Source organism: Monodon monoceros, unplaced genomic scaffold, assembly GCF_005190385.1.
Source record: "Monodon monoceros isolate NGI ecotype Baffin Bay Population unplaced genomic scaffold, NGI_Narwhal_1 Super_Scaffold_12, whole genome shotgun sequence".
NCBI lineage: Eukaryota > Metazoa > Chordata > Mammalia > Artiodactyla > Monodontidae > Monodon > Monodon monoceros.
In genome coordinates this window covers 127,301,021-127,321,759 of record NW_021703768.1, presented here as the reverse complement: position 1 = coordinate 127,321,759, position 20,739 = coordinate 127,301,021, and the positions used below count along the sequence as shown (strand labels likewise).

At 47.0% G+C, this 20,739-nt stretch overlaps 1 protein-coding gene across 1 annotated transcript; it reads right to left on the bottom strand.

Annotated features, from left to right (window-relative positions):
• Positions 1–4,136: 4,136 nt before the first annotated feature.
• GM2A (GM2 ganglioside activator) lies at positions 4,137–17,452 on the bottom strand. Its single transcript, XM_029215646.1, has 4 exons — positions 17,276–17,452; positions 12,024–12,185; positions 6,385–6,567; positions 4,137–6,046 (listed from the first exon to the last, which is right to left on the bottom strand). The coding sequence occupies exons 1-4, from the start codon at positions 17,363–17,365 to the stop codon at positions 5,891–5,893; spliced, it is 591 nt and encodes a 196-aa protein (XP_029071479.1). The 5' UTR covers positions 17,366–17,452; the 3' UTR covers positions 4,137–5,890.
• Positions 17,453–20,739: the final 3,287 nt, after the last annotated feature.

Genomic DNA, 20,739 nt, shown 5'->3' with positions numbered 1-20,739 from the left:
TTTCTGGTCCTTTTTCTAATCCAGCATCCAATCCAAGTTCTCACAATTTCTATATTCTCTTCTAATCTGTGACTGTTCCTCAGTCTTCCCTTACTGTTCATGGCCCTGATGCTTTTGAAGACAACTAGCCAGTTATTTTGTATTGTTTCTCAATTTAGGTTTGTGTGATCTTTCTTTTTTTTTTTTTACATCTTTATTGGAGTATAATTGCTTTACAATGGTGTGTTAGTTTCTGCTTTATAACAAAGTGAATCAGTTATACATATACATATGTTCCCATATCTCTTCCCTCTTGCGTCTCCCTCCCTCCCACCCTCCCTATCCCACCCCTCTAGGTGGTCACAAAGCACTGAGCGGATCTCCCTGTGCTATGCGACTGCTTCCCACTAGCTATCTGTTTTATGTTTGGTAGTGTATATATGTCCATGCCTCTCTCTCGCTTTGTCACAGCTTACCCTTCCCCCTCCCCATATCCTCAAGTCCATTCTCTAGTAGGTCTGTGGCTTTATTCCTGTCTTACCCCTAGGTTCTTCATGACATTTTTTTTCTTAAATTCCATATATATGTGTTAGCATACGGTATTTGTCTTTCTCTTTCTGACTTACTTCACTCTGTATGACAGACTCTAGGTCTATCCACCTCACTACAAAAAGCTCAATTGCGTTTCTTTTTATGGCGGAGTAATATTCCATTGTATATATGTGCCACATCTTCTTTATCCATTCATCTGATGATGGACCCTTAGGTTGTTTCCATTGCCAGGCTATTGTAAATAGAGCTGCAATGAACATTTTGGTACATGACTCTTTTTGAATTATGGTTTTCTCAGGGTATATGCCCAGTGGTGGGATTGCTGGGTCATATGGTAGTTCTATTTGTAGTTCTTTAAGGAACCTCCGTACTGTTCTCCATGTGTGATCTTTCTTGTGATGAAATTGAGATTATACGTTTTGGGCAATACCAGAGAAGTGTCACTGTCCTTTATCAGTGCACCATATTGGGAAGTGCACGATGTCAGTATGTCTTACTGGTGATGTTAAGTTTGATCAGTTGGTTAAGTGGTGTCTGCCAGGTTTCTCCACTATATTTTTCCCCTTTGTAATTGTATCCTGTAAGGAGATATCTTGAGACCATGCAAAATCCTGTTTCTCATCATACGTTTATCCAATAATTTTAGCACACTTAGATGTTTCTTGTCTGCAACAATTCTTACAATGGCATTTGCCTAATGATGTGTTTTTTTCCCATTTTTGCCATTTCTTCTACATTTAATTGGGATTCTGTTGTGTATGGACTCAAGGATGTTTATTCAATGGATTATAACCCATTACTGTCAATATTTCTTTTCTTGCTCAAGTTGTCCAAGATTTGGCCACTGAGAGCTCAGGTTGGTTCCTGTGTCCTTTCAATATGCCCCTATGCTCTCAGTGTCCATAATATACTTATTCATTTTCTCAATCCTAATATACACATGAAATACTTTCAAAATTGCTAACTGCTACTCCTGTGAAAAAACTAATTGACTAATTAGAGTACATTCAGTATTTGTGTGCAGTTCCTTTTTTCTGTTGCTTTATAGTACCCCATCAAAATACTGTAATTTTATTTTTTCCCCACCCACTTCAGTGTGGTTGTATTATTTGAAATGGGTTTTCATTTGAAATAGGTTTTGTTAGTTTGTATTCCATGTTAAATTTCCCTTATCTCCTGGTTGATTTTAATCATGATTTGGGAATCAGAAACATTATATGGTTGTAAGAGTCAGATACACAAAAAGATATACTCAGAAGCATCCCATCCTCTTCATCCTTTATAAACTGTTATCATTTCCCTCTTCTTTCCACTCTCTGTAAATAAGCAATTCATTAGTTCCTGGCTCATTTTTCCTTATGTACAAATGAGCAGACACACGTCTATTTTTCTTACACTCTTTTCTTACATGACAAGTAACACTGACAAATTCCCCTCAAGGACTGAATCAGTTTGCATTCCTACCAGCTGTGTATGAGAGGACCTGTTTCCACACAGCCTTGCCTGGTGGGTTGTGGTGGTGTACTTATTTTTTACCAACCCAAGAAATGACAAATGTTATGTCAATATTGTTTCAATTTACATTTTTCTGACCTTGAAGTGAGTTTCAACATTTTTTTTCATGTTTAAGGGTCATTTTTATACCTTTGTGTGAGAGTTTGTCTGTTCAATTCTTTTCCCAGTTTTTCTATCAGGTTTTTGATCCCTTGACAATTCTTTTTTTTTTTTGGGGGGGGGTAGGAGTTTATTTATTTTTGCTGTGTTGGGTCTTCGTTTCTGTGCGAGGGCTTTCTCTAGTTGTGGCAAGCAGGGGCCACTCTTCATTGCGGCGCACGGGCCTCTCACTATCGCGGCCTCTCTTGTTGCGGAGCACAGGCTCCAGATGCACAGGCTCAGTAGTTGTGGCTCACGGGCCTAGTTGTTCCGCGGCACGTAGGGATCTTCCCAGACCAGGGCTTGAACCCGTGTCCCCTGCATTAGCAGGCAGATTCTCAACCACTGCGCCACCAGGGAAGCCCCGACAATTCTTTATAGTAGGAATATTATTAACCTTTTATCTATGATATGTGCTGTAAATATTTTCTTCCAGTCTTTTGACTGGCGTTTCTTGCCAAGCAATTTTTTTTCATATGTAGTCAAATGTATCAGTCTTTATTGCCTCTGGATGTTTCACCCACGTTTCCTTTTAGTATTTGTATGGTTTCATTTTTAACACTTAGACCCTGGATTCACTTGGAGTTTATTCTTGCATATGGCATTAAGTATAGATCTAATTTCAACTTTCTCCAAATGGCTTTCCATTTGGCTCAGCACCATTTATTAAAAAGTTCACTTTTCCCTGTGATTTGAGATTCTCACCATCTCCCCACACAACCTCTCACTGCCCCCCACCAAGACTTGGAGGAGCATCTGAGCCGAGAGCATGGCATGGCACACAAAGACTAACCAAACTATCGAGCTTCCTTCCGTGCAAGGACGCAACTGGGAGAATAATGCTCAACTCAAAGATCCAGGAGGGGGAATAAAAGGGCTGGAGAGGTCACAGTGTGATGGGAAGGCAAAAAAACAACCAAGGAAGCTGGATGGTGATGAGACAGAATGAAGCTGAGATAACAAGCAGCACGGGAGACAGAAACAGAAGAGTCAGTCCCTGGCATCGCCTCAGCTCACCTGTCCAACTGCCACAAACTCTTCTGGCAGAAACAGCCCAGAAAACAAGCTCCGGAAATCCCGAGATGTCACTCCAGTCAGAACGGGCATCATCAAAAAATCTACAAACAATAAATGCTGGAGAGGGTGTGGAGAAAAGGGAACCCTCTTGCACTGTTGGTGAGAATGTAAATTGACACAGCCACTATGGAGAACAGTAAGGAAGTTCCTTTAAAAACTAAAAATAGAACTACCATACAACACAGCAATCCCACTACTGGGCATATACCCTGAGAAAAACATAATTCAAAAACAGACATGTACCACAATGTTCATTGCAGCTCTATTTACAATCGCCAGGACATGGAAGCAACCTAAGTGTCCATCAACAGATGAATGGATAAAGAAGATGTGGCACATATATACAATGGAATATTACTCAGCCATAAAAAGAAATGAAATTGAGTTATTTGTAGTGAGGTAGATGGACCTAGAGTCTGTCATACAGTGAAGTCAGTCAGAAAGAGAAAAACAAATACCATATGCTAACACATATATATGGAATCTAAAAATAAAAAAAAGGTTCTGAAGAACCTAGGGGCAGGACAGGAATAAAGACGCAGACGTAGAGAATGGACTTGAGGATACAGGGAGGGGGAAGGGTAAGCTGGGACGAAGTGAGAGAGTGGCATGGACATCTATACTCTACCAAATGTAAAATAGATAGCTAGTGGGAAGCAGCTGCACAGCACAGGGAGATCAGCTTGGTGCTTTGTGACCACCTAGAGGGGTGGGAGAGGGAGGGTGGGAGGGAGGGAGACGCAAGAGGGAAGAGATATGGGAACATATGTATAATTGATTCACTTTGTTATAAAGCAGAAACTAACACACCATTGTAAAGCAATTATACTCCAATAGAGATGTTTTAAAAAAAAAAAAGAAAGAAATCCTGAGATGTGATCAATGAGAAAATATGCAGCCACAACGAAGGAGGAATTCTCCTCAAGTTAAAAAGATTTATTACAATTCTAGCCTTCATGTGAGCCCAGAACCCGGGGCTGGTCATGGGTGATTAAGTTGTCATGAGAGGACAGGACAGTGAACAAAGCCAGGCACGTGACATGAGTCCACCTCTCTTCGCTGGATCCCTGCTCCACAGAGTGGCTGCTGGCGGGTCCGCCTGTTCAGCCTCTGCCCCTCACCCTGACAGTGCTCCAAGGCCAGGGCAGGCAGCCTCGTGATCCCTGAGCTCACAGCTCTGAGGCCGCCTCCACTCCCCCAGCACTGGAGGAGCATTCTAGGGTCAGGCACTATGGCTTTGACCCGATGGAGGGAGACACAGTGGTGGAGGAGTTGTCTCAAGGTTAAAAGGACAAGGCATGCATGTTCTTATATCCAAGGCCACGAACTGGCCACCCATGAGCCAACTAGATTTCCCCAGTGACAAGTCTGTTTGGCCCCTTCTGCCTGCTCAGTATTTAAAAAAATAATTCGTTGCCAATATTTAAAAATTGATTTCATATAAAAGTCTGGATTTCTGGCTTCTCGAGTGAAAAAGAAATTGAGAATATTTGGCAATGCTGGGCCCATACTCTCCTGTGGTACTCACTAGCTATAGCTAGATAGCAGCTGTCCCTATGGACCAGATGTGCCCTTCCCAACTCACCCCACTCCCCACATCCCTGATTATACCCCCAGCTCGAGACTGGGCAGCAGCTGCCTCAGATCAGTTATGTTATACAAAGGAAAAAATGGAAGATGTGCCGGCAAACAACACGTTCCTCGTGGTCTCATCACATACTGATGTCTTGCGCTTTGCCCTGCAGGTACCTGAGTTCGCAGACTATCTTAAACACAGAGCATTCTCAGATATCTCTCCCATCACATGCCCTGCCTCTCCAGGATACACTGTGCCCCACTGTTAACTGGGCAAGTCTAGAAAAGAATACTAAATCATAGACGTTAATGGAGGAACAGACTGAGATCGACTCCTTCAGACCCTTCGTTGTAAGAGCGGGGTGGGAGTAAAATGAAAACTGTTAGTACTCTCACTCTGCTTTTAGGTCAGCGATGCACACAAAAAATCAATGAGAAAAATCATAAAGGTACTTCAGGAGACCAAGACTGGGTCAGCCTGAACGTGGGGTCACAAAACGTGTTAGCCCCCTTCCTTGACCATTTAGAAAATGAGTTGAGCTCTTAGAGAGAAAGCCATGGGGGTGAGGAGGAAAATGCAGTGGCCAGCCCAGTAGATGTCCTGGGCTGTCAAAAACCACCAGGCTCGGAGCTTTCCTGGTGGCGCAATGGTTGAGAGTCCACCTGCCAATGCAGGGGATACGGGTTCGTGCCCCGGTCCGGGAAGATCCCACAGGCAGAGCAGCTGGGCCCGTGAGCCATGGCCGCTGAGCCTGCGCGTCCGGAGACTGTGCTCCGCAACGGGAGAGGCCACAACAGTGAGAGGCCTGTGTACCGCAAAACAAAAAAACAAAACAAAAAAACCCACGAGGCTCATTCTCCTTTAGGTTAGGGCTGCTGGCCCACACCTAAAAATTTTGTAGGTGGCATAAAATGACTTTCAGCGGGGGAGTGTCATCATTGTAGAAAGGGGCCTGAGAAAGGACAGAGAGTAGAATCTGGCCTTGGCCAACGTAAGACAGAAGAAGAGGATGCCTTCCTACATCCCCTTCATTCTGCTGTGGCAGGTGCCACCTTATTTGCCCTTTAGGGAGGCGGAGATTTTGACACAGCCCAGATGCTCCCCGTTGATGCTTAGGATGGTCTTCGAGCGGTAGTTCCCACTGCTGAGCCAGCTGGGCAGCTCCAGGTCAGGCAGGAAGAAGTCAGACTTGGGAAGTGAGTAGGTACCCTGTGGGAAAGGCAGTGGACCACAGGTCAGTGAAAGCCTACAGATGGGACTCTCTCCTGGAGTGACCTCTAGGATTGCAGCTGCAAACCGCCCCTCCTCCCACTCTCCTAAGAGCCAGGTAGAGCATAGAATGTGACAGCAAAAGGACACCAGAGGTCAGATCGAGCTTCAGGTCTCCCATTCACAGTTGGATAAACCGAGGCCCCCAAAAGATAAGTGATTCAGGATAGATCATATCAATTTACACCCACAGACATCCAGGTCTGCAAGAGAATGTCTCCAAACCCCATGTCTCTACTCTAGTCACGGTGGGAATGCTCTCCCCTCCCTATACTTACTCGTTTGAAGGGACAGTGACAGGGAAGCCCATAGGTGTGCAGGGGTTCTGGGCAGGGATTCTCATCGGGAGTTAACACTTCAAGCACATTACAGAAGTTCTCGTAGGTGCAGCTGCCAAGTTGCTCCATACATGGGACTTTGACCCAAAAGCCAGCCAGTTCCTTCTCCAGAGTTAGTACCACCTGGTGAGAGAGTTGGAGAAAGTGTAAAATTCCAAGGCAAACATACCAGTTCCTCTGCCTCTTTAAAAGGTCAGTCTTTTATTTTAACAGAGTTTTTAATTGGATGGGATCTGGGAGATATTCTGATCGAGAAATGACAGTATTGTGGCGCATGCTCCAACACTATCCTTTCCTGTGCCCGTGGCTGACATTAATAATCAAATGTAACATTTTTCCCCCTGCACTGAACCACAGTCTTATAATTCTTTAGGTAGTCACTACCCATTGGTTGAAGTTGAAATGCACTTGTCATCTAACTGCTAATTGGCTAACTGTGGCACTGCTTCTAGACTTTCCTTCTCAGCCCAATCTTGGCTTCAGAACCTTTTCCTTCAGAGGACTTCAGGCAGCTACCACCAACTGATTGGAGTTGGTTACCAAGATGAAACCCATCTGCTATTCTTGGATCCTATTTTCTCTGTACAGCCATAGAAGACAGAACTGAAAACAATAGGAATTTACAGAGGGATCATTCTGGGATTGCTATTAGGAAGATCTTAACAATCATAGTGAAGTTACAACAGATGGAACTACCTCAAGAAGAGACGGGCTGCCTGGACCCTGTTGCGGAAGCTACTAAAGGACTCCTGCACCCAGAGAGAAGCTGGATGGGGAGACCTGTGAGTACTTCACACCTCTATGCTGCCACGATTCTGCTCCTGTTCTGGAGGTGGGGGCTGACCAGCTGTGCATGGCACGGGCTAAGCATTCACTACGTGTTAGCTGCCTAAGAGCCAAATGAGTGGTGCCTTAGGGACCGTGATCGTATCCCCCCAAAGGTGTCAGGGAAAAGTGTCGGGAAAGGGCAGGAGGAAGTCTGATTCTCTGTGGGTGTAATGGCAGGAAACCCCTCTCGGTTGTAACATCACAGCATTCTATGAATCCCAGCCTCCAAGCTCACTTGATTCAGGGCTTCTGTTTCTAAGAGACAAATCCTGGATGGGCACTATTCCCCTTGAGCCTGCTGGGCTCAGGCTGGCTCCCCAGGCTGTGGACTCAGTCTTCCAACTGCCCCAGGTGTCAGGATCCAGGTCCAGGAGGAAGGGATAAGTCCGTGCAGCCTGTATCCTGAGTGGACAAACTCAAATTTGCCTCCTCCCACTCTGCTGACCCAAATGTTATTCCCCACCCCGAGTCATGCACGGTCCCCTCCCAGCGCTCCTGTCTCCTCTCCTGCCAAGCCTGCTTCAACCCCTTTGCCTAGAAAGAGCTGAGGGCCTGGAGTAGAATGCTACTTCGGCCACTTCCTACTCTTGTGCCCTTGGGGAATTTCTTCTGTCTCCATTCCCTTATCTCCAAAATGGGATATTTTAAGAGTGTCTGCCTCTCTCACAAGGTCCCACTGAGTGAGACAATGCCTGTCAAACACTTAGCATAGTGCCTGAAATCCAAAAATTACTTCCTGCTGGACTTCTCCCCTCCATACCCCTCCTTGTTTTGCTAACACCCCAATGAAAATGGTTGAGCCAGTTCTGCCCTGAACAAGAAAGAACACCCAGCTGAGGGGACCAGCGGGGACCAAGTCCTGCCTGGGCTCCTCCCACCACACTGGAAGCCTGTGGGGCTGCATCCACCAGGAGCCAGGCCTCCCCCAGCCAGGACAAGCACAGCACAGGAGGTACTCAGCGGGGGCACCCCGAACTTAAGGCAACAGCCATGCCTGCCGTTTGGGGATTACAAACCATGGCTGATTTTCCAGTCCTTGTTCTCAGTCTACTTGTTCATATGGCTCAGAAGAGCAAGCAGGGGGAGTTCCCTGGGCGGTCCAGTAGTTAGGACTTGGTGCTTTCACTGCCATGGGCCCGAGTTCAATCCCTGGTTGGGGAACTAAGATCCCACAAGACGTGTGGCGTGGGCAAAAAAAAAAAAAAAATTCAAGCAAAGCTGAGTAATAAAGGACCATCAATCCCTCTACTCCAGGACTACCTTAGCACCTCCACCGCTCAACCTAAATAAACCCCTGTGTCATGGGACCTGGTTCCACAAGACAGACAGAGGCACTGACAGGTAATGGAATCATGATCCCTGTACCCACCAGGGTGCTTGGGCAAGTCCCTTCCCCCCTCAGGCCTCTGCTCCTCCATCTTGACCATCTTGACCATGGAGTATTTGGATCTCATGATCTTGAAGAGACCTACCAGTTCTGACATCCTAAGAGTCCAAGTTTCTTGCAAGTTGAAAACAATGACTTTTCTCTTGGCCTCTAGCTCAGGGCTAGGCACACAAGGCTCTAGATAAAGACCCACTGATAGGGGCTTCCCTGGTGGTGCAGTGGTTAAGAATCCGCCTGCCAGTGCAGGGGACACGGGTTTGAGCCCTGGTCCAGGAAGATCCCACATGCCGTGGGGCAACTAAGCCTGTGCGCCACAACTACTGAGCCTGCGCTGTAGAGCCCACGAGCCACAACTACTGAGCCTGTATGCCACAACTATTGAAGCCCACGTTCCTAGAGCCTGTGCTCCACAACAAGAGAAGCCACTGCAATGAGAAGCACATGGACCGCAACGAAGAGTAGCCCCCGCTCGCTGCAACTAGAGAAAGCCCACACACAGCAACAAAGACCCAATGCAGCCAAAAATAAAATAAATAAATTAAAAAAAAAAAAAGAACCACTGTTAGCAACTGACTTGAAGGGGAGACATTTTGATGAGATCAGGGAAGGGGCAGTTATATCTCAATCACAGGGCTCAGGCAGGGGCATTGCAGGTACAGGACTTTAGAGGGGAAAAAAAAGGTAAACCATCAGGGCTGAAAGCTATGTGTCTAAAAGCCTGAAATAAGTGTACATGCCAAATGTTGTAGCAATTTACGATTCCTGAGGATGGGGAAACCAAGGTCTCAGAGGCTGGAACTTGAGAGCTCAAATAAGGGAGTTCTAAATTATGCCAAATCCTGTGGAACACATCAAAAGAAAAAGGCGTTCCTGGACAGACTCTAACCTTGCCCACGGCTCACAGAATCTGGCGCATCCAACTTCTAAAAATTGTAGCTGGCATCAAGTCCATCCAGGTTCCAAATGGGACTTTTTTTTCCTCTTAATTTTTTGTTTAATTGATTTAATTTATTTATTTTTGGCTGTGTTGAGTCTTCATTGCTGCACGTGGGCTTTCTCTAGTTGCGGCGAGCGGGGGCTACTCTTCGTTGCAGTGCCTGGGCTTCTCACTGCAGTGGCTTCTCTTGTTGCAGAGCTTGGGCTCCAGGCACGCAGATTCTTAACCACTGTGCCACCAGGGAAGCCCCAAATGGGACTTTTGATTGGAGAGATTTCACTTCAGCAAGGTCAGAAGAGGAGGAGGTTTCTCTCCTGCCACTAACAGGTGCGTAGCCTGGACCAGTCACTCCTCTCTGGGCCCCAGTAACAAGAAGAGAAGCCATTAACCTTAAGAGCCCTTCAGGCTCATACAGTGCTTGCATCCTAGCAGCTCTCCTGGGGGGTGGGGTTCTTTGCTGTCAAGGGGAAAGTCTTGGCATACTCCCCTGCTAAAACTCCAAGCACTAATTCCACCTCCCTGCCAGAAAGAGCTCAGGAATAGGAAACATTAGACAGATAAGGACACCAGCCTTGAATGCTGACCTGGGGCAAGTTGCATCCTTCTCTGAGCTTCAGTGTCCCTTATCTGTAAAAGGAGACTCATCGTCTTTTCTCCTACCCAAGTGGTGAGAGGCTTTCATTTAATAGCTAGTATGCACATACCCTAAAAAGATAAAGGAACCAAATCAAAACTATATACATAAGAGAAATGTAGGAGGAAGGGAAGGGGCAGTGGGAATCTGAGTCCAATTTTAAAAAGCTCAATGGCCCAAGTCTATGACAGGTAATAAAGTACAGACTGATGATGGTTCAACTTACAATTTTTCAACTTTACGATGGTACAGAAACAATACACATTCAGTAGAAACTGTACTTCCTGTTATGAATTGTGATCTTTTTCAGGGCTAGCAATATGTAGTACCATTCTCTCTGGTGATGCTGGGCAGTGACAGGAAGCCACAGCTTCCAATCAACCATGCGATCACGAGGGTAAACAACTTAAACCATTCTGTACCCAGACAACCATTCTGGTTTTCACTTTCAGTACAGTATTCAATATTCAACACCTTATCATAAAATAGGCTTTGTGTTAAATGATTTTGCCCAACTGTAGGCTAATGTACATGTTCTGAGTGTGGTTAAGGTAGGCGAGGCTAAGCTGTGATGTTTCGTAGGTCAGGTGTATTAAATGCATTTTCGACTTAACGAGATTTTTCAACTTATGCTAGGTTCACTGGGACGTAAGTTGAGGAAGATCTATAATAGAAAATGGGTGGGGGGGAACCCATCTTAATGGCCTACAAAGAAGCCAGAAAAGGGCTGGGGGAAGAAAAAGGAGTTCACCAGCTTTTTCCTTCCAAGTCAGTTGTACTGCATCAGTGTTCTTGGAAACGTCTGCAGTTTGCATGGCAGTGGCAGAAGAGCAAGCATGATGGCCAGCTCGCTAAAGAGCTCTTTGCTCAGACTCAGTGGAGGTAGTGTAGAAATGTGACCCTGGTAGAAAATCACTTGAAGAACAGCTAAAGAAAATGCAGTGACCTAGCCTGGAGAAGACTTGGGAAGAGGTGCTGGGCAAAGCAAAGCCTGAGAGCTGCTTGCACGTACAGGACTCTGTCTGGGTCAAAGAAGCCACAGGAAGAGACTGATACTAACGGAAATATTAACAAGGGCTAACATGTACCGAGCTGGTCTTGTGTGCCAGGCCCTGTGCAAGGAACTATCCATGTTATTAACTCAGTAATCGCTCAGAGAAATGTATGAGGTAGGGGCTGTGATTAACCAAGTCAAAGGGTAGTTTCAGGTACACAGATTCCAAATCAGAAATCCTTTTAAAGAGTCAAAAGGGAACTGTTACCAGAAGAGATCTGCACCAGGACAGGCTGAAGGCATACAAGAATACAGTATATGTCACAACTACTAAGCCCACATGCTCTGGAGCCCGCGTGCCACAACTAGAGAGAAGCCCCGCGCCCTGCAATGAAGAGCCCGCATGCCGCAACTAAGACCTGATGCAGCCAAATAAATATTAAAAAAAAAAATAATATGGTATAAAGGTAGCGATGCAAACCAGTGAGGAAAGGACTACAATATATGGAGTTGCAATGGATACACAGAAAGTTTCTATTGTTCTGTATGAAAACATGCAAATACCCACCCCCAAAGCAGGCAACAGGCATGAATGAACTGGTTATTCCTAAACAAAAACACAAAAGGCAAATAAACTTATGAAAGGACATTTAACAAATCTATGCTTCTTTTGCTGCTCTGGGATTCCAGGATTCCAAAATTATTCAGTTCCCTGAGCATACATGCCTCAGGGCCCTCCCTCTGGCCCATAGCACCTTCCCTCCAGCACCTCCCTGAACCTGCCCACCCCTGGGCTCACCTTCAGAGGATCTTTGAGGTACGCAGTGGTCCTGACCTCAGCACTGACGGTCATGTTCCCAGGAATGACAATGGGGTCAGGTTCCACAGTCAGGCTGTTGATCACCACAGGGTCCTTCCCTTCATCGCAGTTATCCCAGGAAAAGCTACTGAGCTGGGAGAGCTAAGGACAATAAGGCAGCAAGAAAAGAAGAGAAAAGAAAAGTTGACAAAAGGAACTGTCACAGGTTAGAAGGATTAACAGAGCAGCTTACTGACAGTGTGCCCGTCGGCGAGGTACCTGCCCTCTATGAGCTTCATCTGCAACTCCACATCTGTAAACCTGGAATAACATCGGTCCTACCCATTTCATAGGCAGGACTAAACTAAAAGACAATCTCCCAAAAGTGTGCCGTGAACTATAGAGCACAGAATCACAGACCTTGGACTTCAAAATAGGAGACTAACCATATCCACCTTTGGTAGATACCTTCTCTGATCTCTCACCTCCCTGCTCTCCACTCCTCTCCAACTAGTCTTGGCATCTCCTTAGAGGGAGGCTTTTGGAGGATTCGGCTTTGCAGCCCACACCCAGAACCTTATTCACATCACAGCCCAGGCCCAATCCAGGGCCAGGAACAACAGGCAACACAAAACACAGTGGGAAACATAACAACATCTAACACCCTACCCTCAAGGAGGCACAATTAGCCCAGGGAGGGACTAGGACACACCTGAAAAGATCCCCAGTGGGCCATCTGTTGATGAACAATCCCTAGTGAACAAACTTGCACAATCCTAACCAGTGCTTGCTTTTTTTTTTTTTTTTTTGCGGTACGCGGGCCTCTCACTGTTGTGGCCTCTCCCGTTGCGGAGCACAGGCTCCGGACGCGCAGGCTCAGCGGCCATGGCTCACAGGCCCAGCCGCTCCGCGGCATGTGGGATCTTCCCGGACCGGGGCACGAACCCGTGTCCCCTGCATCGGCAGGTGGACTCTCAACCACTGCGCCACCAGGGAAGCCCTAACCAGTGCTTTCTTAACTCCCATTGCGCATGCCCTGCCCTGTCCCACACCCCACGTCCTTCCCCTCCCCTCTGCTGAGCCATATCTCCTCCTCTTCCTCCACATCCCCCAAGAGGTCTCCTGATTCCTGATTCCACCATCGCGTCCAACTACACATGACCACTGACTCCCCACTCCCACAGAACCCTGTCTATGATCTTTAACACTTCCTATACCATGCAGACTCTGCCCACCCACTCACACCTTTCCCAGCCCCCTGAAGGCCACCTGCGAGAGACTTTCAGCATTCCCACCATGCACATCCCATCTTAGAAGGAAAACCTGCCAGTACCATGTCCCCAAGTTGACCCCCGTCATCAACACAGCCACAGGTAGATGGGCCAAAAGAGAGTACTTAACCCAGGCCAGGTGGACAGATTCTCTCTGCCTCCAATTTGGGAAGTGAGACAGAGGCAAAATCATTCAGAGGACTTTGGGCTTTGAGCTGTCATGGGGTCATAAACTTTAAGTCAGAGCCAGAACACCTAGACTCATGACCAAGCCAAAGGGACAAGAACTAAGGGCTCTGCTGGTCTGTGGAAAAGAGAACAGAGTCGCCCCCTGCCTCCGGCCCCCTATCTAAATAGGCAGTGAGGGGGGACAGCCAGGGGCATGGTTTTAGACTAAGATATAGGTAAATCAAGGCTTTAGTTGGCAGACATGGCTTGAAATCATAGCTCGACCCCCATATCATGTGACTCTACAGGCCAGTTTCCCCTTTGGAGCTGCAACTTCCACATCTTTTAAGTGCAGTCATTTCTACTTCCCTCCCAGACCTGGTGCGAGGGTGAGAGCATGTACATAAAGCTCATGACACAATGCCAGGCACAAAGCATGAGCCGGCTCCCTAAATGACAGCCATTAGACATCCCAGCCGCTACTTCCTGCCATTAGTTCCACGAGATTCCTTGTATACCTGGAATAAACTTCCCTTGAGCTTCTTGAAATGGGCTTCTGTCCCTTGGAATGAAGCATTGGGCCATGACTAAGAAAGGCCTGATTCATCCCTGCATTCCCCACAGCCCCTTAGACAGGGTAGGTACCAACAAATGTTTCCTTCAACATTCATTCCACAGGTATTTATGAAACAGTGATCACAGGCCCGGGGCCAAGGGCTGTTCACAGAGGTAAACAATTAGAAATGTGCCTGCCCTTCGGTGAGGAGCTTACAGTCCAATGTAAATAACTGTTACCCACTATGATCTCTGGGTGCCATAAAAGAGACAAACAGAAGGTCGTGTTGAGAGTAACAAGACTCACTTAAATAGGGTGATGAGGAAGTTATAATCCTGCAGGATGAGGAGTCAGCCACGCAAGTACTGAAAGAATGTTCAGGCAGAGGGAACATGGGCAAAGGCCCCGCACTGGGAAGATGCTCAGCTGCTCTGGGCCCTGCAAGGCCAGTGGGCTAGATGTAGTGGATGAGGCACCCAAGTAAGCTTAGAGGGGTGGCAGGGTCATTTAATTCCTGCCAGACCTCATAGGTCATCCTCAGGAGGCTGGATTTCCTATATGTGCAATGGAACACCATTGCAGGAGAGGGCCACGCTCTGGTTTATGGTTGAGAATGGACTGCAGAGGGTTAAGTTTAGAACACGGGAGATCAATTAGAAGGCCACTATCAAACGAAAGCATGCCTGGGATTAAGAGCTGGGCTGGAGGGTGGGTAGGAGGACTAGCCATTTTCTAGAGCTGCTTTCACAAATTCCAAGGCAGCCTGATTCACAGCGAGGATTGATTCCAGGCTGGAGGAAGTGTCCAGAGTACCCCGCTCCTCCTGCCCTCAGGCTCTGGGGAGACTTAACAAGGTGGTTTCTCGATGGCTGACTAGAGGCTTCTGTCGCAGTGAATTCTGCAGCTGAGTCCAGGCTCATCCGGAAAAGGAAGCATGATGTGTTAGCAATGCCCACTAAGGGCAGGCCTGCCACCAGATATTTGTCATCCCAGCCTAGGCTAACATGTGGGAAGATGCAACGTATGGCAGAGGGCAAAGGCACAGCTGTGGAGGCAGAAATATGCGTCCAAATCACAGACCTGGATTAAAACCATACCTCAGCCACTCTCACTAGCTGAGAACATGCGTCAGTTGACCCCTCTTGAGGCTCAATTTCCTCATATATTAAATGGGCATAACTATATCTTCTCACAGGGCTACTGTAAGAGTGAGAAGTTTGTATACAGAAAGTACAGGTCACAACTCCTCAACACTGTCACGGCCATGAAAACATAAGTCTGAGAAACTGTCACAGACCAGAGGAGACTGGGGAGACAGGATAACACATGCAATGTGGTGCCCGAGACAGGATCCTGGAACAGAAAGAGGATGCTAATGGGAAAACTGGTAGAATTCAAGTAAAGTCTAGAGTTTAGCTAGTGGTAATGTACCTAAGCTGGTTTCTCAGTCTTGACAAATGTACCATGGTAATACAAAATGTTAACATTAGGGGAAACTGAGTGAGGAGTGTGTGGGAACTCTGTACTGTCTTTGCAACTTTTCTGTAAGTCTAAAATTACTCCCCTAAAAATGTTTATTAGGGAAATAATGAGCAAAGCACCTGGCTCAACACATAGCACATAGTATGTGCATAATAAATGACATTAGACAGTTATCAGAGAGTCTATTAAGTACCTATTTTGCACCCAGCCTGGGGCTAGACATTCTCCCCTTTTATCTAAGGATCACCACAGCCCAGGGGCATGAGACTGGGTTAATGCTTTTGGAGGAACTGGAACTCCCGGTTTCCTGATGCTCAAACACTCACGATCACCCCACAGCCTTCATGTGGCCCAGGGTTTCAGGGTAAGGGTTCCGAATCACATGAGCCCAGAGAAGACCCCGTGATAGCAGATAAGAATGGAAAGTGCCCCTTGCTGTGTAATCTCAGATGAGTCTCCTATCCCCTATGGGGCTGGGTAAGGTGGGTGAACTCCCTGATGTCTCATGGCCTCTCTAAAACTGCCAGCGTAAGACCCTCTGGTCTGGGACGGCATCCACAGCCAAGACGTGTAGGAGAGCGGGGATGTAGGACTGGTTCCAGACTTAGCCACACCACCTCATAGTGGTCAGACCTGGAGCCAAGAGAAACATTCTCAACCTACACTCAGGGACTAACTGTGAACCCTCCGGGACAATAAGGCCAAGAGTTCTTTGCTCCTCCATTCAATAGGCAAAATAGACTCCTTGCCCCTGGGGCAGGGTGAGGCCGAGCCCACTGGCTTCTATCACTTTATGAGTTTTAAGATATAAGAGCTTTTCCATCCACAGAAGCATTTCTCTTCACCCACAACCATCAAAGACAGGCAGGTTGGCACTATCCAGCCCATTGTACAGATAAGGAGACCAAGGCTTAAGGAACCCAAATGCCACTCCCATGGCTTAGAGACAGAGGAGGAATCAGAAGCCAAGCCTCCTAGTCCTATCCCACTTTCCCTCACACCGCCCTGTTCCTGGCTCTGACAAATATTTCCAAGGAGGTTGGCAGGAGGGGACCTAGGCTGGGCCTCTCTCTTTGACTGCTGCCAGAGATACCAAGTGTCTGGCCCCCAGGTATGCAGCAAAGAGGCCATGGAACTAGGCTTCTCTACTTCTCAGAATGACAGAACTTCCCCTTCCCCAGGGTCTGGAGCACAGGGTGTCTGAGAAGATAAGGGAGAAGCTTGTAGGCTGTTGCCTCTTCATGCCTCACACCCAGGAGCAGGGCTGCACCTTTGTCGCCAGAGGAGCAAGTATGGACCTTCTGGCCTGAAAAGCCTCTCAAACCCACCCACCCACGAGGAGGAGCAGCGCCTCAGAGCAGTACAGAGGGGAGGGGAAAGGTTCCAGGCATTTTCATGGCGGAAAAGAGAGGGCACGTAAACGGGGCTGCGTCTCTGGGCCTGGGATTAGAGCCTTGGTCTTGCAGTTCCGTAAAATTTCACTCAGACGTTTGGAAGGAGGACAGGAGTACAGACGGGACTGAGATTAACCCTTCCAAAACAGTCTGGAGCAGAGCAAAGCCTTACAGCCCACCCCTCTGTACAGATGGGGAAACTGAAACCCGCAGAGAGCGAAGGACCCACTCAGAGTCCCACAGTTAGTGACTTTGGGAGGCTCTGCTGCAAAGAAGTAATTCTAGAGACCGGAGAGGCCACCCCCATATCCCACCCCAGCCCGCACATCCCGAGCTGGGCTGGGATGCTGGAAGCAGCCTCCTAAAGGATAGGATGCTCACCCGGTTCGAGAAGACGCGTGCAGCAGCCGCTGGGCCGGCGAGAAGCAAGCCCAGGGAGATGAGGAGAGGGGCCTGCATCAGAGGGTTCATCGCAAAGGGTGAGTCCTCACCGGGTTAACTACAAGGTTCGTGGAGGCGACGACGCCTTTAAATGCCTGCCTGTATTGGTTATGCAAAGCTGTGCATTGCTATGCAAAGCTGAGCGCGGCCACTTCCCCGTGCGTCCCGCCCCCTCCGGATCTGAGATTTCGGGGCCGGGGATTGGACAGAGCTCTCCCGGATCCGCCCCCCGAAAGGTTCCTCCTTTAGCCCCGCACTTCGCCCTTGGGCGACAGGCCCCGCCTTCAGTGGCGAAGGCAGAGCCTGAGGAGAAAAGGGGCGGGTCGAGTACGGGGCGGGGTGGGGCCGGAGCGCGAGGGAGGGGCGGGGCTGTTGTTTCTGAACTCACGCTGTGGACCGCCACTGCTGGAAGGGTCGTCATGTTTTCGTTCGCCCAAGTCCTTCTTGACAAAAATATCATGCTCCCTGTCGATACTCAGCTTCCCCTTAGCTGTGTTACAAATCACTGTGTCTTTTAAATAATTATTATAATGATAATGATAATTTTTAGTAAGTGCTTTAATGCATGGCAAGCGCTGTTAAGCGCTTAACGAGGGAATCCATTTTTTTGCCCCACTTTACCGCTGAGGAAACATACATGATAAGGCAGGTTAGCTTTGCCAAGGTCACACAGCTAAGAAGTGATAGAGCAAGGATTCTGATTATATATACCTCATCAGCCAAGATTTCCCTAAGCTACTACACTTCGTAGTTGAGGTTTAATTTTTTAAAAAGCAATAGGGACCCTATTCCTGCCAAATTACCACTAGATTGTAAACCCCACAAGGGGTGGAACCATGACTTCTGGTCACTAGTAATGTGACACATAATAGGCAATCTTTGTTGAGTAAATGAACGCATTAATAGAATTTAAAACAACCTAATCATCTTTTAAAAGAAATTTTTAATTTTGGAATTAATTTTAGATTACAGAAAAGTTGCAAAAATAGTGCAAAACGCTCTCCTAGTTTCCCCATTGTTAACATTAAGATATAAGGGTATTTTTTATAAAAACTAGGAACCAGCATTGATGTATTAACTAAGCTCTAGACTTTACCTGATCTTTTAATATGCTTTTCTAATTGCACACCTTCCTTCCATTCTGATAATCCCTTCCCTCTCTCATCTAGCACAACCTCTTCATTATACACAAGTGCAATTTCAGGCCCCCTGATTGAGAGGACCTGTCCAATGTCACATAGCAGAAGCAAAACTAGAACTCACTTCTCCTGAGGCTGTTGCCTCAGAGGTATAAGAGGTGTCAAACTAATGAAAGGGTTCATGCAATCAAGCACACATCTCGGTAGAAGGTTGCTGCTAGTCACAAAGAACAGATATCTTAGTCAATGGTTTTAGTGCTTTTCTAATTACAGGAAGATGCAAGAATCAGGTTCATAAAAATTCTTCCTGAACATATCTAAATATCTAAGGCCTGTTCTGTCAGTTTTCCCAGAGCACAGAGTGTCTCATCCTAATCTCTTCCCTGAACCCCTTTCAGGCTGCACTGTAGGTAGAACTGGATGGTGGGCAACATTCTTTGTTTTACTCTTTACTTGCGGATTGCTTTTCTTGAATAGACCCTAGTTTTTGTGGAGGTGGGGTAGGGTTATAGGAATGGGGGCAGGGCCTTTATTTTGTCAGTTCCAAACTCCCTAACTATCCCTTCTGTTCACCCTTCCCCACTGGTAACAATAAGTTCATTTCCTAAGTCTGTGAGTCTGTTTCTGTTTGGTAAATAAGTTCATTTGTATCATTTCTTTTTAGATTCCGCATATCCTTTGATATTTCTCTTTCTCTGTCTGACTTAACTTCATTCAGTATGACTGACAATCTCCATGTCATCCATGTTGCTGCAAATGGGATTATTTCATTCTTTTTAATGGCTGAGTAATATTCCATTGTGTATATGTATAAGGTGAAAGGTTAATCAGCAACTACCTGCATGATCGGCTGGACACCCAGCTAATGATGTTTCTAGTCCTCGAAGTAGAACGACTCCAGTATGTTCAGTTATCAACAGGAAACAGTGGCCCCCTTGCAAGGGTTACTAACCCAAAGAGCTGGGTGGGGGGGAGGCTCCAACAGTCCCCCTGGCAACTAAGGAGCCCTTCTGACGTCATGCCCCCTGCAGCTAATAGCCTCCTCCTCCCCTGTGTAGCGGAGATTGCAGCTGTGCCCTGCCAGCTGCCATCCGTACACAGTGGGGGGTCGTTCCAGGACATTTGCCTCTGACTTGCAAGATTCCCTGTCCAATAGTTGATGCCTCTGTCCCTGACTCCCTCTGGGTTCTTTCTTCAGTCTCATGGCTGGGCGACTGCAAGGACTGCAGGACTTCGGGGTGCAGCCCTACATCATTTCCTCCCAGCTCCTAAAGTCTCCATTCTCTCAGCCTCAGGCACACTCCTTCACACAAGAAGTCAATGGTCTTGGGCAGTAAAAGGTCAAATCTCCTGGCCACTTAGGAGAACCCCTCAATGAGGGGGCACATCCCTTGGGAATCAGAGTGCCTGACATCTCCATCTGGAGGGCTTTGGAGGAGATTGTGCAAAGCCAGAGACACAGTGACTGGAAACCAAGACCATAAGGAAGATGCAAGAAAGAACAGGACAGTAGCTTGTTCAGAGTGCTTGCTTCCAGTCAGGCAGACCCAGGCTTGTCTTGTAAGAGCCTGAGCAGGGGCCTTAACCTTTCTGGGCTCACTTTCCTCATTTGCAAAACAAGGATTAATAATAATAATTATAACAACAACAAACTACCTCCCAGTACTAAGCTATTCACTCATTCAAAAAATATTTATAGATTCAAGTCAGATAAAATAAAGGCCCTGCCCCTATTCCTATAACCCTACCCCACCTCCGCAAAAACTAGGGTCTATTCAAGAAAAGTAATCAGCAAGTAAAGAGTAAAACAAAGAATGTTGCCCACCATCCAGTTCTACCTACAGTGCAGCCTGAAAGGGGTTCAGGGAGGAGATTATGCTGAGACACTGTGCTTTGGGAAAACTGATAGAACAGGCCTTTAGATAGTTAGATATGTTCAGGAGGAATTTTTATGAACCTGATTCTTGCATCTTCCTGTAATTAGAAAAGCAGTAAAACCATTGACTGAGATATCTGTTCTTTGTGACTAGCAGCAACCTTCTACCGAGATGTGTGCTTGATTGCATGAACACTTTCACCAGAATTACACATATACTGACCTCTCCCCCAACTCCCTCCACCTCTTCAGAGCAGTTCCTCAGGACTGAGAGACTGTCTCCTCGGCTACAGTCCTCAGTAAGTCCCCAAAGAAAACTGAAACTCACAACTCTCATTTTTGGGTTTGTTTGATTGGTTGGTTTTTTTTTTCTTAGTTGATAAGACAAA